The sequence below is a fragment of the Sinohyriopsis cumingii genome, chromosome 17, assembly GCF_028554795.1.
Source record: "Sinohyriopsis cumingii isolate HCF-2022 chromosome 17, ASM2855479v2, whole genome shotgun sequence".
Lineage (NCBI taxonomy): Eukaryota > Metazoa > Mollusca > Bivalvia > Unionida > Unionidae > Sinohyriopsis > Sinohyriopsis cumingii.
The window spans coordinates 33796860-33810994 of NC_142977.1; the positions used below are offsets into that span (position 1 = coordinate 33796860).

The following is a 14135-nucleotide window of genomic DNA, read 5'->3' on the forward strand; positions in this document are numbered from 1 at the left end:
GTGTATGGATGAGATAAAGTCTAACTCACTATCATATAGCCACAATTCTTGTAAGAAACAAATGTCGGAAATATCACATAAAGTTCTTACATTTTACCTATTTCTTGTTAAAGAACGACAGTTATAAAAAGAAATGCATAAGGTATCCATTTTGTATATTTGAGTACAATATAGACCAAACTGTGAATATTATATATTTCTAATTCTGACTCTGATAGTAGATTCTAACTAACGTTTTCCTTGGCCACGCATCCACGCTCATCATGATACTGTGCATAAGATTATCACACGTGATTCTGAAGCTGGCATAGGTGTTATATTACATATGTAATTTACTCCAGAGTAATGTTCAATATGCAAGGAAATGTCCGATTCCTGCATTTCATGTCAAGAATATGCATTGCTGTGAAAATGTGTGCAAATTTGAAGACAAAGCTTTTCCTATGATAAAACTTCCACGCCTTTTTGGAAACGGGTATGTGGATTGGACATTTGTAAACTTATTATCCCATCGTTGATGCCAATTTGTGTGCAATGTTTTATGTACAAATGCTGTCTTACAGAGGTTGTTGTTCTACAGAAAACTTGCAACTTTCGCAAAAGCTTTATTGTTTGTTCTGGGGCATTGGTGTCTTCTGAACATGCAATCATTTTAATGCAGTCGTGCTGAGATTTAATTCACCATCATCTGAATTATCACTATTATGGGATTCTCTGCTGTACCCCATAAAACAGAGCAGGCTTTGTTTGCACTAATCTGAGTCTCGTTGCTGTTTGAGTTGCTGTTTGCACTGCATATCTTTGTGTGTGTTCCTAGTAATGGTTCTTTCTGTTGAGCTACTGGATACAGTGATTTTCATCATTGATATACATGATTGTCTGATCAGCCCTGGATTTGTTTTGCTGTAGCCTTGGTTTGCTGATAAATTCTCAATGAGTACAATGTCAGACTGAACTGTTCGAATTGTCAACATGGTGTGGCAATGTATGTTTGACTGTCGAACATAGCTGAGTTTGCTCACAAAAACATTGCAGAGCACATAACATCTCTGCCTGGACTGACTTAACAATGTCCACTGAATGTTTCAAATTTTCCATCTCCTTCAATAAAACTGATATGTCTAAATAATTGTAAGACACAGCTGGTAACTTTGATAGATCCAATGCACAAAAACTAGGTATGTCATTTGGGTCTGTGGACAGTAATAGATTCAATATATCTTTCATATTATTTGCAGATTTATTCATACCCTTCCTCTTTGTCATTCTCTTGTCTGTTTGTACCACTGAGAACAGGGTTAGTTTTGCTGCCTCAATATCACGGTCACAATATATGTGCACACAAAGTTTCACAATATAATCATATGGTAATGAGTTCATTTTGTTCTGTAAAAAAACGAAGCAGTTTGCACACCCTTTATGATGGGTTATCAATGGATTCCTGTCATTGGTAATCTGCCACCATATTTTTAGGGTTTCTCATCACCCTAGAAAATTTGTTCAGCTCACATTTCTTATAAAAGGAATAAACCTCCCTGACACAAATCCCCAGTAGAAGTTCCACAATCTTCGCTTTACATGTATAACTTAAAATTTATACAGAAAAGTTAAGATAACAACTAAAAATATTTAAAGCATTTGGACAACTATTCAACCACAGTGCTATAGCGATGCCACCTTGAAGTATATATGAGAGAATAAACTGTTATCTTACCTATCTAAATACAGACATTATACATGTATGCATATGCTATGTTACAAAAGGGAATTATGTTGTGTTATACCTACCCGAGTACAGACATTATACCTGTGGGAATATGCTATACTGTACCGATCTGAGAATAAATATTATACACAAGGGAACATATAATATAGGGTTTACGTTAAGAACTGGCTGTTGGCCAAATTGACTATTTCCATGTTGGTTCAAATAGCAAGATTTTACAAATTATAAGGAATAAACTAAAGTTTTTAGATCTCATATATAATGTTCCTAAAAATACAACACTAGCATTCCAGAAGTCTAATCAGCATCTGTTAAAATAGAAATTATCAATATACATGTATTTTTTACGGACTAAAAATAGAATGATTGTGTATTTCAGAAAAGCAATTGGCATTTCCCATTTTCATGAAGAATATAGAAAAACAGTACATGATGGAAATTATCAATCAATAAAGTATCCATCTATCTATTTATAGATGCACATTTCGACATGTATTATACATGCACTTTCTGGTGTAGTCTGACGTCAGCATATTCATCCAATTATTACATGCAGTTTTGTAGCCATTTTCTACCCAATGTTAACATGTTGATCACGTCATAAATTGTAATTCTTCTCTCTTACATGTTTTTGATTTTGAAACTAAAATCATCCTATAAACTCTGTCATCCGTTTTGCTTTGATTTTGAAATGGTACTCGCAGAATGGTTCTGAACCATTCCTGGAGCTTGAATTTTCTTTTTATCAGAGATGAAATGAACAATATATCAGTCTTTTATGTGATTTGATCATGAACATTATTTGATGTATCATGGAGCCCAAGAAGAAAAAAAAGTTACAAGGCCAACAGCAAGTTAAAGATTTTTTCAGACCACTTATACCACAAATGATGGAATATGCTATGTCATATCTACTTATCCAAGTACAAACATTATACACACGGGAATATGCCATGTTATACCTATTATACAAGATGGAATATGCCATGTTATACCTATTATACAAGATGGAATATGCCATGTCATACCTATTATACAAGAGGGAATATGCCATGTTATACCTATTATACAAGAGGGAATATGCCATGTTATACTTATTATACAAGAGGGAATATGCTGTTATACCTATTATACAGGAGGGAATATGCCATGTTATACCTATTATACAAGAGGGAATATGCTGTTATACCTAAGTATAAACATTAAACACCACAGAATATGCTAGGTTATACCTACCTATCTAAGGGTGCATGCTGATGGGAAGAGTTCACCTCCACAACAACAGATCTGTCTCCCTGAGGTTCTTGCCGCATCTTCATCAACACATCCTTCATCTGTTCCAATAATACCTGCTGAAGCTAAGGAAAGAAAAGTAAAGTTTGAGCTACTTATGAGCAGCAGCTTACAAGATAATGCCCCTTGTGTGGCATCAGTCAAAATTTCATATCACTTTTTTAAACTAAATCTGGGAAATTTGTCCAAGTGACCCAGTACAGGAATTTAAAACCTACATCTCCTAAGCTACATCCAAAATGCAAGTTTGGCCTCAATAGGTGTACTGAAACAAAGAGTTACAGCATATTTACGTGATGTACATGCACATACCAAGAAAGGAGTTGCAGCCTGGTCAAGAGATGTACATGCACATACCAAGAAAGGAGTTGCAGCCTGGTTCTAGATGTATATGCACAAACGAAGAGTTGCAGCCTGGTCCTAGATGTACATGCACATACCAAGAAAGGAGTTGCAACCTGGTCCTGAGATCTACATGCAGATACCAAGAAAGGGGTTGCAGCCTGGTCCTGAGATGTACATGCACATACCAAGAAAGGAGTTGCAGCCTGGTCCTGGATGTACATGCAGATACCAAGAAAGGAGTTGCAGCCTGGTACTGGATGTACATGCACATACCAAGAAAGGAGTTGCAGCATGGTCCTGAGATGTACATGCACATACCAAGAAAGGAGTTGGTTGCAGCCTGCTCCTGGATATACATGTACATGCCAAGAAAGAAGTTGCAGCCTGGTCCTCAGATCTACATGCATATACCAAGAAAGGAGTTTCAGCCTGGTCCTGAGATCTACATGCACATACCAAGAAAGGAGTTGCAGCCTGGTCCTGGATGTACATGCACGTACCAAGAAAGGAGTTGCAGCCTGTTTTGACTGGCACACACACTCATCAACCCAACAGCGGTCAGAGTTATCAAACATCATTATACACCTCACTTACACACAATGGGATCCAAAAAGTGAGGACACAAGTTACTGATGGACCTCTGACAAACTAAGAAAGGTAGGGACATCAACAGTGAAAAACTGGATGGAGGGTTAAGTGATTTAAATAGCTTTTACAGATGAAGTTTTTACTTTTGAATATAAAAGCAAATTTTTAAGTAAATTGTGTTTCTCTGAGAATACTTAGCAAATCACATTATGTTAGGAATATCAGCCTGCTACCTCGTGAATCCAGCCCTACTAAAAGATGAAAATTGTCTTTTCCTGTCTATTTCAAATAGACAAAAGGGAAGTAACTATAGCTCATTACCTCCCCTTGGCTTTCCACGTGGTGTAAGATTTTAGCTGCACAAGATACCAATAAGGATGCTTGCATGGCAGGGTGGTTGGGAGGGTTTTAAGAAATGTGATTGGGTAAGGATTCTCAAAGAAACATTAATTCCTTAAAAATTATCTTCCTCCTTCGAATATGTTCCCCAATCACATAAGCTAGGAGAATAAGTAATTGGAGGAGAGATGATGAGCATCCAACCCCTATCAAAATTAGCTAAATGAACTGAAAGGTTTTTATCATGCTCAATGTCATATCTGCCATGAGGGACTGAGGCACTCAAAGGAACAATGCTACAGGTCTGCCACCAATCCCTGAAAACGTGCTACTTTCCCTTGTAAGCCTACAGAGTGGAGGGCCTATTAGTTCTTGAGATTCTCTTCACAGCCGAAGGTTTAAACTATTTGTCTCTCAAGGCTTTCCAGATAAACAGCCAAGAGTGCAGAAGAAGATGGACCAGGAAGGGAAGGAACACCCATGACCATGGTTGCTTGAGGAGATCCAGGTAGACCGACAACTTCCTGGGCAGATCTATCGCTAGATTGAGTAGATCGGTGACCAAGGACTTGTCCTGTCTGAGAGGGGCTATAAAAAGTCATCTTGCAATTCTGACCCCACAACTTCTGGATTATTTTCAGTATCAGGGCAGTGGGGGCAGGGGGTAAGCAAAGGCCAACAACCACTCCCAACTGATTAAATATAGCATCTACAGCCCAAGCTTCTGGATCCAATATGGGAGAGATGAAGGTGGGTAACTTGTGATGCCACCTCATCACAAAAAGGTCAATCGTTGGACATCCTCAAAGTGTACAGATCCACATTGATCGATGAAGAGACTATTCTGTGACAAAAGCACACAAAATTGCCAGAAATTGTAAAATAATGCATACAAAATGCAGTAGAGTGATCAATCCACAAAATAAATCCAAAAGGAACGTTGGATGGGCCTATAAACAGAAAAACTGCTGGATTGCAGGAGGATGAACTGTACAATGTGTGTTATGTACAGCAGCAAAGCTAAAAACTAGCAACACCTGGCTTTGACAAGGGGAGGTAATGGGCAACAGTTTCTGCCATTTGTCTATTTGAAATAGATAGGATAAGATGATTTTCATATTTTAGTAGAACTGGATTCATGAGGTAACAGGCTAATGTTTTTAACGTAATGTGATTGGGGAACATATTCGAAGGAGAATTACCTTTATTTTTACATATCCAGTCTTGGAAAAATTGTTCAAGACCTTACTCTAAGCGGTTTCAATGCACATCACAACTGCCAGTAACAACATTATGAATTATGCTGCTGCTTTTTGCATGTGAATATGGAAACATTTTAGAGTTACTGTAGATTCAGTACAGAAGAAAATTTTTTTGAGAAACATCATCAAAATTCTTTTCTTTCTTTTAAAATTATATTAGTAAAATATACTTCCCGTGATTTCTTTGCAAGCAAAATTTCTGCTTGTCCTTAAGCAAACCTTTGAGGGCCAATACAAGGATTTTAAGTTCACTATAAACCATGAAACTTGCTTTTCCTTAATGAACCCTATCTGTGAAAATAATCTTTTCATGCACCTAGTATGCCTTTCATTTGGTTTTTTTGTTGTAGTTGATCACAGTTGGGAATGAGTATCTTGAACCACTGATAAATATTAGCCACATTAATCATGTTACATGTGTTTGCAGGGGCCCCAAGTGGCCAAGTGGTCTAAAGCAATCACCATTCCGGATCACTGCCCTCTCACCTCTATCTGCATGGGTTCAAGTCTCAGGCTTGGCTAACATGGGTATGTGAGAAAGCCTGCTAGTAGCTTCTTGTGGGTCAGTGGTTCTTCCCGGGGTTTTCCAGGGTTCTGCCTCCACCAGTTATACTATCCACCATTTATAGCCTTTCTTCTGCTTAAAAATGGTGTTAAATCCTACAGCAGTGCTGTCCAATCCGCGGGCCGCATGCTGATTTTAAATGGCCTGCCAGAGCTTGAGCAGCTATGTAGTCGTTGCTTTTCAGTTTTCTGCTGCGGCCCTCGGATTCAAGAAAAACATTTTTCAGTGGCCCATGGTGTCAAAAAGGTTGGACACCACTGCCCTACAGCAACAACAACAATAACAACATTTGCAATTTCAATTGGTCAGCTGAAATGAGTTTCCTTAACCCACCACTATGACCACTAACTATGCAGGTAGAATTTGCCTTTGAAGTAAAATTAAAAAGTCACAAGGTCCAATATACAGTTTCTTTCTTTGTCATACCACCAATAAAGATTCTGCAGACTAAGCTTAATTCAAAGGGACTAAGTCTTGTTTGGATATTTTTTCTTTGCTGCACAATTAACAGAGGAAATAACAGAGGTATCAATGACAAAATCTGTGCCATCATTATGTTCCCTATTTGTTTGAATTCTTGACAGCTACAAGACACAAGACTAAAGAGGTGTGAAAGATTATATCCTGGATGTATCAAAAACACTGTAATTTAATGACTGCCTTGGGATGAACTACAGACATTGTATTAGTCCCTCTTACAATATAGCTTTGTCCAGGTCTGCGAGCACACAACACTTTAAGAACAAAATCTGTGAAGCGCAGGCATGAATTAAGGAAATAAAGACACTAGCAACAAAAAACATCTTTTATTATCATCCTCCAAGGATACTGGAGGAACCCTATCAAATAAAACTAAACAAGCCAACTTTACCTGAAACACAACTCAGGTGTTACATATTTCAAGGTAGCAAGTCAGCCTATTTTCAGTTAATAATTCATTTTAAAACTGAATGATACCGGACCTGCCAACCCTGACAAGTCTGTCTCAGTAAGGCAGCTGATTTTTTTCCGTAAGACTGACCAGTTTTCAGTAAGGTGTAACAAAATATCAATAACTCTAATTTAAAGAAAGCTGGGAAACGTAGTTAAAAATTTGATGCAGCGACGATAAACATTATGTTCAACTGAAAAGTTTGTAAAGTAAGCGTAGACTTATTTACCACTAGTATAGTTGCACAAACTTTAGTTCCAAACCCTATGGCTTGTTGATATCTCTCAACTTGACGTAATTCTTGGAAATTCTTTTTCCATTTCACATGATGATGGCAATCATATCTCCTTCCATGAGACATACTCAAACTGGCATGTGATGTCCAGTAATCATAATTGTATCCTTTCCAGGTTTTATTCACAAGAATCTGAATACTCCTTTTTGTTCTTCTGTGCTGATTATTAACACTTTTTTAGAAGCTTATTTTCTCTTTTGTCTTAAACATGCATCGCTTCCTGGATGCCATTTTTAAAAAATTATATAATCAACAGTTTGATCATGGAGATACTTTGCATGAACAAATAGGTGAAAATTAAAGCATCTGGGGTGCTGCTGTATAGTTAGTCTGGTTCACTAGTTCTAATATGAAACCCGGATACAAATCAAACATGTAGTTTTTGCTTGAATGCCGTAAGTCCAGATTTTAAGGGTAATTTGTGTCAGACTTATGGCAAAATCATAACAGTTGGAGGTCTGTGTTAATGTTCACTGAAATTCAATTGAATAGTTTTCTGCAAGAAAAAAATAATTTTTTTGTGTAATTAGTTTGACAAGAAATCAGGATAAATACTAATAATGAAAGCTGCGCAAACCTAGCAGCATAAATAACACATTTTCATGTACATTTAATAATTAGGTTATAAAAGCTTTCCTTTAATTCTTGTCATAATTAATGATCTCTCAGAATGTATTTTGTATTAATTTCACAAATGACTGTCAAATTAATTCTGAAGAAAAAACGTCCAGCAGAAGCCCTTCGAATTTCAAGATCACTGAAATAATTCTATTGTTTACAGGATCTCAAAGATATTTTGATTGTTTACAGAATCTCTGAGATAACTCTATTGTTTAATATGAATAAGAACAGAGAAAACTCATTTCAATACGGGTCAAATATGAATTCAATGAATTTCATTAAAAATTTAAATGTATTTGCTATTTTCCTACAATAAAGAAAGAATAGTTTATTATGACTATTATTAATTTCATTATCTTCATCTATACCTCTCTGACTGCTCTCTTCTACCTCCCCCAACCTCAGAAGAGGAAAAACATGAATATATGTAATTGCTTTCTATAATTCAATTACCTGTAAAGTGGCTTCTCCAGACACTGTGATATTTAACCTGTGGCAAATGGCATCAATGTTAAGCAAATTCTTCAATTTTGACTGAAAAAGATAAAACCCTGCTATCAGAAACCTGAGAACGTTCAGACATATACTATATACTTCTTAGAGACACAAATTTTGACACCTCTTTTGGGCTGATAAAAAAATTGATATTGGATGGAAGCCTTTCAAGAAGACTATGTTTATGTCATGCAGAGCAAAGTGCTTTCCAAAAGATGCAATGAAGCATCCAGTCTGGGCTGCACTTGATTTGTATCAAATTTAAAAACTTAAATCTGTCATTCACCTGCATGTTTTAACTATTTTCTTTCCTGAGGTTGAGAGCTGAAAGTGGTTTTGAAATAACACATCTACATTTAAGATATATTCAATCTAAAAATTTGATTTTATTAGAAACCAATTATTTAAGTAAAATATAATTGTTAGAAAACATTTATGTGATCCTAATATCTTAAGAGAATGACCAGCCCTTCCAAGTTAAATATTGTTATAATACAGCTCAACGTTTTCTGCCACATCATCAGAGAAAAGTGATTTCTCCTTAGAGGAATTAGTGCAGAATCTCATCCAGACTTAGTTACTACTGTGCATGCTCTGCCAGTAGGATTTAACTGTGTGGATGGTGGAAGTTTGTATTCATATTATGATCAGGTAATTATTATTGAGGAAATGTAGGGGAGGATACTAATTTAAAAATGTAATACTAATCTGTCACCAATGCCTTTTGCTGGACACATTTTCCCTCATCCATATTATACAATTTCCTACATTACTTAGAACATTCTGTAAAATCCAACCCCATGACCCTGTTGAAATCCCAAATTATGATGCCTCAGCATCCAAGAGGGCTTTAAGGACCAAGCAGGGATATGCACTGTGTAGCTAGGCTAGCGAACTCATGGCACCTCTAAAACCTCAGAGTTTTTACAGAACTGAACACTGACCATCATTCATGGCTTTATCATCTGGTACTGAAACGCTGCTGTAGTCAGTACCTTAACAGTAAGTCTTGATGGGCCATATGGAGCCATTCAATACTGGTTGGTGATGACAATGGACCGAGATGAATCTGTAATAGGTATGGACTGACCAGGGTCCATAATAGGAACTGGGTCTTGTGGCACTAAACTGTCATGTGCCCCATTTTAAATAAATATCATCTACTCATTAGACAAATCATTTCATAAACAAACACCACAGAAAGGAAAACTATATTTGTCAAGGTAAGTCTGAAAGATGGATATATAGACAACACAATACAAATCGGTTTCCCTTTCTTGTGGAGGTTGGTTTGACATACTAATACAGTTTTCATAATTTTCACGGAAATCTTGATGAGTCTAAAGTTCCTACAACTATACAATGCACTACTCTGCATACAAAATGTGTCCATAAATCAAAAATATAATACACTTACCAGGAATTCCGCTTCTTTTTTGATGAACTCATTCTGTAGGTCTTCGATTTCCTTCCTATAGTTGCTGAGCTCTTTCTTATATTTTTCACTAAGATCCTGGATCAAGAAAACAATTGATAATTTTTAAATATCCTTTTTACATACATATGCTAGTCCATCTAACTTTAAAGCATCAACATGTTACGCACAGTAATCGCAAAAGTAACCATGTAAAATAGCTCCCTTACATTACATAAGCAGGTCTGAAACTGTAATCATGAACAAACTTCAAGGGGGCCCCGAGTGGCCGAGTGGTCTAAAGCGCTCAACGTTCTGGTTCAATGCCATCTCACCTCTGTCTGCGTGTGTTTGAGTTCAAGGCTCAGTTAGCATGGGTACGTGGGAAAGCCTGCCAGTAGCTTTTCGTGGGTCGGTGGTTCTTCCCTGGGTTTTTCAGTGTTCTTCCTCCACCAGTTATACTGGCCGCCATGTATAGCCTATCTTGTGCTGAAAAATGGCGTTAAACCCTAGAACAACAACAAACTTCAAGATTTGGTACGAAGTATAATCCCAGGGCCATTTCAACAGGGATGCAATTTTGCCCTAAATCCCATTCAGCCACAATTTTAGGCTTCAACACAAAATTCTACCAATGCTATCATGCATTTCCCTTCTAATTTTTTAAATTATTATGAGGTTATTATACAATACTAATCACTGGTTTCAGGTAGGCAAAATTAAAGATATTAACATGTATTCATCAAGTCACAGAGATAAAGAACCATTTGTTACAGTGATTCACTGTGTTTTCACTGTTTCAGCCAGATCTAAGAAAAACAGGCCAACTGATCCCTTTTGTTTGAAAGAGTGGGTTAATGGTGTGATCATAACGGGCCAATCTCATAATAAAATGAGATCATGTTAGTTTTATTGTATGTTTGACTTGTATCATGGTTTTTGAGGATTGTGCTATTTTGATTGCTACAAACATATTTTATTATCTTATTTACCATATGCTGGGACACCATATATAAAAAGTAATTTTTTTTGTGCACTGTATGTTCTGGGACACATCGTTTTGTTTCGAGTCGTAACTTGTGGGACACCTTTTAAATCATTCAAAAATTGTATGTCAGAAAATGCACTCCAACTGAAATTTTATTTCATAAAATATAAAACTGTGGTCATGAGATAAAACTTTAATCCACTGCAGCAGCATCTCATCAACACAACCCTTCTCCTGCACGCGTATGATCCATTCTTTTTGTGCATGAATATTTTTCTTTTCGCTTTCTCATGCCATGAAAAAGTGTTTGCAGCAACACATCACCTGAAGCAGAAACTGCAAGGACAACAGTCAGATTTTTTAAAATCTGCACCAGTCTTTCTAATTCTCACACTTCTGATCCCCATCCAGGCATGCGATCAAAGTACACAAGAATTTCATCCATGATAATGATCATATTGTCGATGAAATCATCTGCTTCTCTTCTTGCCTTTACAAATCACATTTTATTTTCTCCAAATCTGGGCGACACTGGGTCATTGATGTCTGAGCAAGATGCACTAGGTTGTGTCACTTTAAAAATTGTTCCATTGTTTCAATTTATTTTCAAAATTCCTGTGAATAATGGTGAAAAGGAACCAAAGTTTGCATCCATATCTTGGCTGCCTTTGTATATTCCACACACAAAAAATCGGCACACTTAAAAGAATCCATAGTCAGCTTCCGAGGTCAGCTTGCTTTGCAGTAAAATGACCTTTGTATTGATATCCTTTACACACAAAAAAACAGCTTCAGAGTATCCAAAGTCGGATTTGGATGTCGGCTTGCTTTGTAAAAATATCTTTGTCTTTGATGTCCTGTTGGTAAGTTCAACAAAGGAGTTTACTGCTCGCTGCCAGTTGTGTATATTCACCACCTGGGCATCTATGTGCATGGCATCTGTAGTTAAAATTAATACAAAGGAGCACTGATGTCTGCAGGTAAGTAGTAATGATACTTTTATAACCTGTGCTGGTGAAAAGATTGTCACTTGCACTCAAGTGAATGTGTTTTCAAATAATGATTTTTATTTGCAAGATGCTGTCATACAGTAGACCTGGATATAATTCAATTTTGGTTATTTTGCACCTAACACATTGTCATGCATGAATGGCAGTTGTCTTCAGCATATCGGTTGATTATTTCCCTCTCATTTGTGAATTCATCTACCTCTCTTCTGGCCTTCACAAATTCATAGCATGATTTTATTTTCTGCAAATATTCTGAGGAATGCTAGGTAATCGACATCCGTGCACGAAGCACCATATTGTGTCATTTTAAAATTTGTTCCATTGTTTCAGTTTATTTTCAAAATTCCCAATAATACCACTGAAAAGTAACCAAAGTTTGCTTCCATATCTCGGTCTTCTTTGTATATACCAAAAAAACAAATCAGCGCACTTAAAAGAACCCATAATCGGCTTCCAATGTCAACTTGCTTTGTAATAAAATAAACTTTGAATTGATATCCTTTACAAAATTTTTAAAAAAAAAAAATAAGTCGGCTTTTGAGATCAGCTTGCTTTGTAATAAAAATAACCTTTGTCTTTGATGTCCTGTCGGTAAGTTCAAAGAAGGATTTTACTGCTCACAGCCAGTTGTGTTTATTCACCATCCCGGCTTCTATTATCCTTGGCATCTGTAGTAATAATTAATACAAAGGAGCATTGATGTCTGCGGGTAAATAGTAATGATACTTTTGTAACCTGTGCTGGCAAAAAGATTGTCACTGACACTCAAGTGAATTTGTTTTCAAATAATGATTTTTATTTGCGAGATAGTGTCAAACAGTAGACCTGGATATAATTCAATCTTGATTATTTTGCACCTAACACCATGTCATACGTGAATGACAGTTGTCTTCACGATATCGGTTGATTATTTCCATCTTGTTTACGATTTTGCTGGAACCAGTTTTCATTCGGATAATATATTCAAACCTTTGAGCACAACCAAACACAATTTGTTTCTCAATGTTCATGTCAATGAACAACATGGTGTGTGTGTTATTGGACATTAGCAATACATGCTACAGTATGGAAGCCTACACTATATATACTGATTTCGTGGATATATTTTATTCTTTAACGCTCATGTTGAAGAAAAAAAAGGAATAAATGATAACAATACAAGGTTAGTTTCTTTCTTTTCATTTTCAAATAAGCCTTTTGTTTAACTATTTTAATGCAATGTAAAGTGGGGGGGGAGGGGGCACCAATGCAATACAAATTTATTTTGTTGCCTAAGTCTTGGGACAGATGACCCAGGTGAAAAAAAGTTTTACCATAAGTTCTGAGACAGGAAATAATTAAATTAATTTTATCGTGTCCCAATATATATGGTAAATACGGTAATTTGACCACTCTTACAGCCTGAGCATGATAATGGAATTTACAACAAGGCTATATATTGCTTCTTAACCAACTCTCATTGAAATTTGTCTGCTCTTACAAATGCAAATGGCATGAAATCAATATCTTGTCATGTGACTGGAAGCACATATCTTACCAAATCACAGGAACAAAGAAAGCTTAATGGAGTAAATCCTTGTTGGAAGTACATGTTCCTCAATATGCTACTTACATATGTTTCATATTTTCATTAAGGCTGATAGACTTTAGCGGCAGCCCAGGTTATTCTCTGGCAAGATTTCTTATGGGATATACTGAGTACACAATGTTATTTGGATGATCATTAGTTAGGTATATATTGGATTAAGAATATTTAAGAAAACTGATGCTACTTGGAAAAAAATCGCTTACTGGATTTTGTTCAATTTCTGGACATTTAATGATAGGTTGATGCATCTGTATGAGCCAGGGTTCATACAGACTTTGAAAAACAAAATTCATGAACTTTCACTGATCAATTTTATAAACTTCATGACCTACCAACAAGCAAAACTTGTGACAAGTCAAAAGAAAACATTATAATTAGCATAGGTAAACATACTTCTGAGTAACTTTGGAGTAGACATCATCAAAATTTATTTAAATGTCATAATCTCTGAGTGTCTCGTACACCATTTTTATCACAAGGAAACACAGGCATCCATAATGTAGAAAGAAAGGGATCCATGTTTAATAAACAGATTTAGAAATTAAAACTAAATGCTCTCCAAACTATAAAGTCCTTAGATAGAGGCAGTCAAAAGAAATAACTAGCAACTGTCTCAGTTTGTTCTCTTTATCTGCAACATCATGTTCCAATTTGTTCATTGGCAGCTTAACTGTA

The 14135-nt window shown here is 36.2% G+C and overlaps 1 protein-coding gene across 4 annotated transcripts in view; it reads right to left on the bottom strand.

Annotated features, from left to right (window-relative positions):
* The window catches only part of LOC149778393 (uncharacterized), a 190302-nt gene that overhangs the window by 60302 nt on the left and 115865 nt on the right, over positions 1-14135 (bottom strand). For all 4 annotated transcript variants that reach the window (XM_089939223.1, XM_089939224.1, XM_089939220.1 and 1 more), the window contains 3 exons: positions 9878-9973; positions 8419-8499; positions 2963-3084 (listed from right to left, as the gene is read on the bottom strand). In XM_089939223.1, the coding sequence (XP_089795349.1) occupies positions 2963-3084; positions 8419-8499; positions 9878-9973 (299 nt within the window). The remainder of the gene's footprint in view (positions 1-2962; positions 3085-8418; positions 8500-9877; positions 9974-14135) is intronic.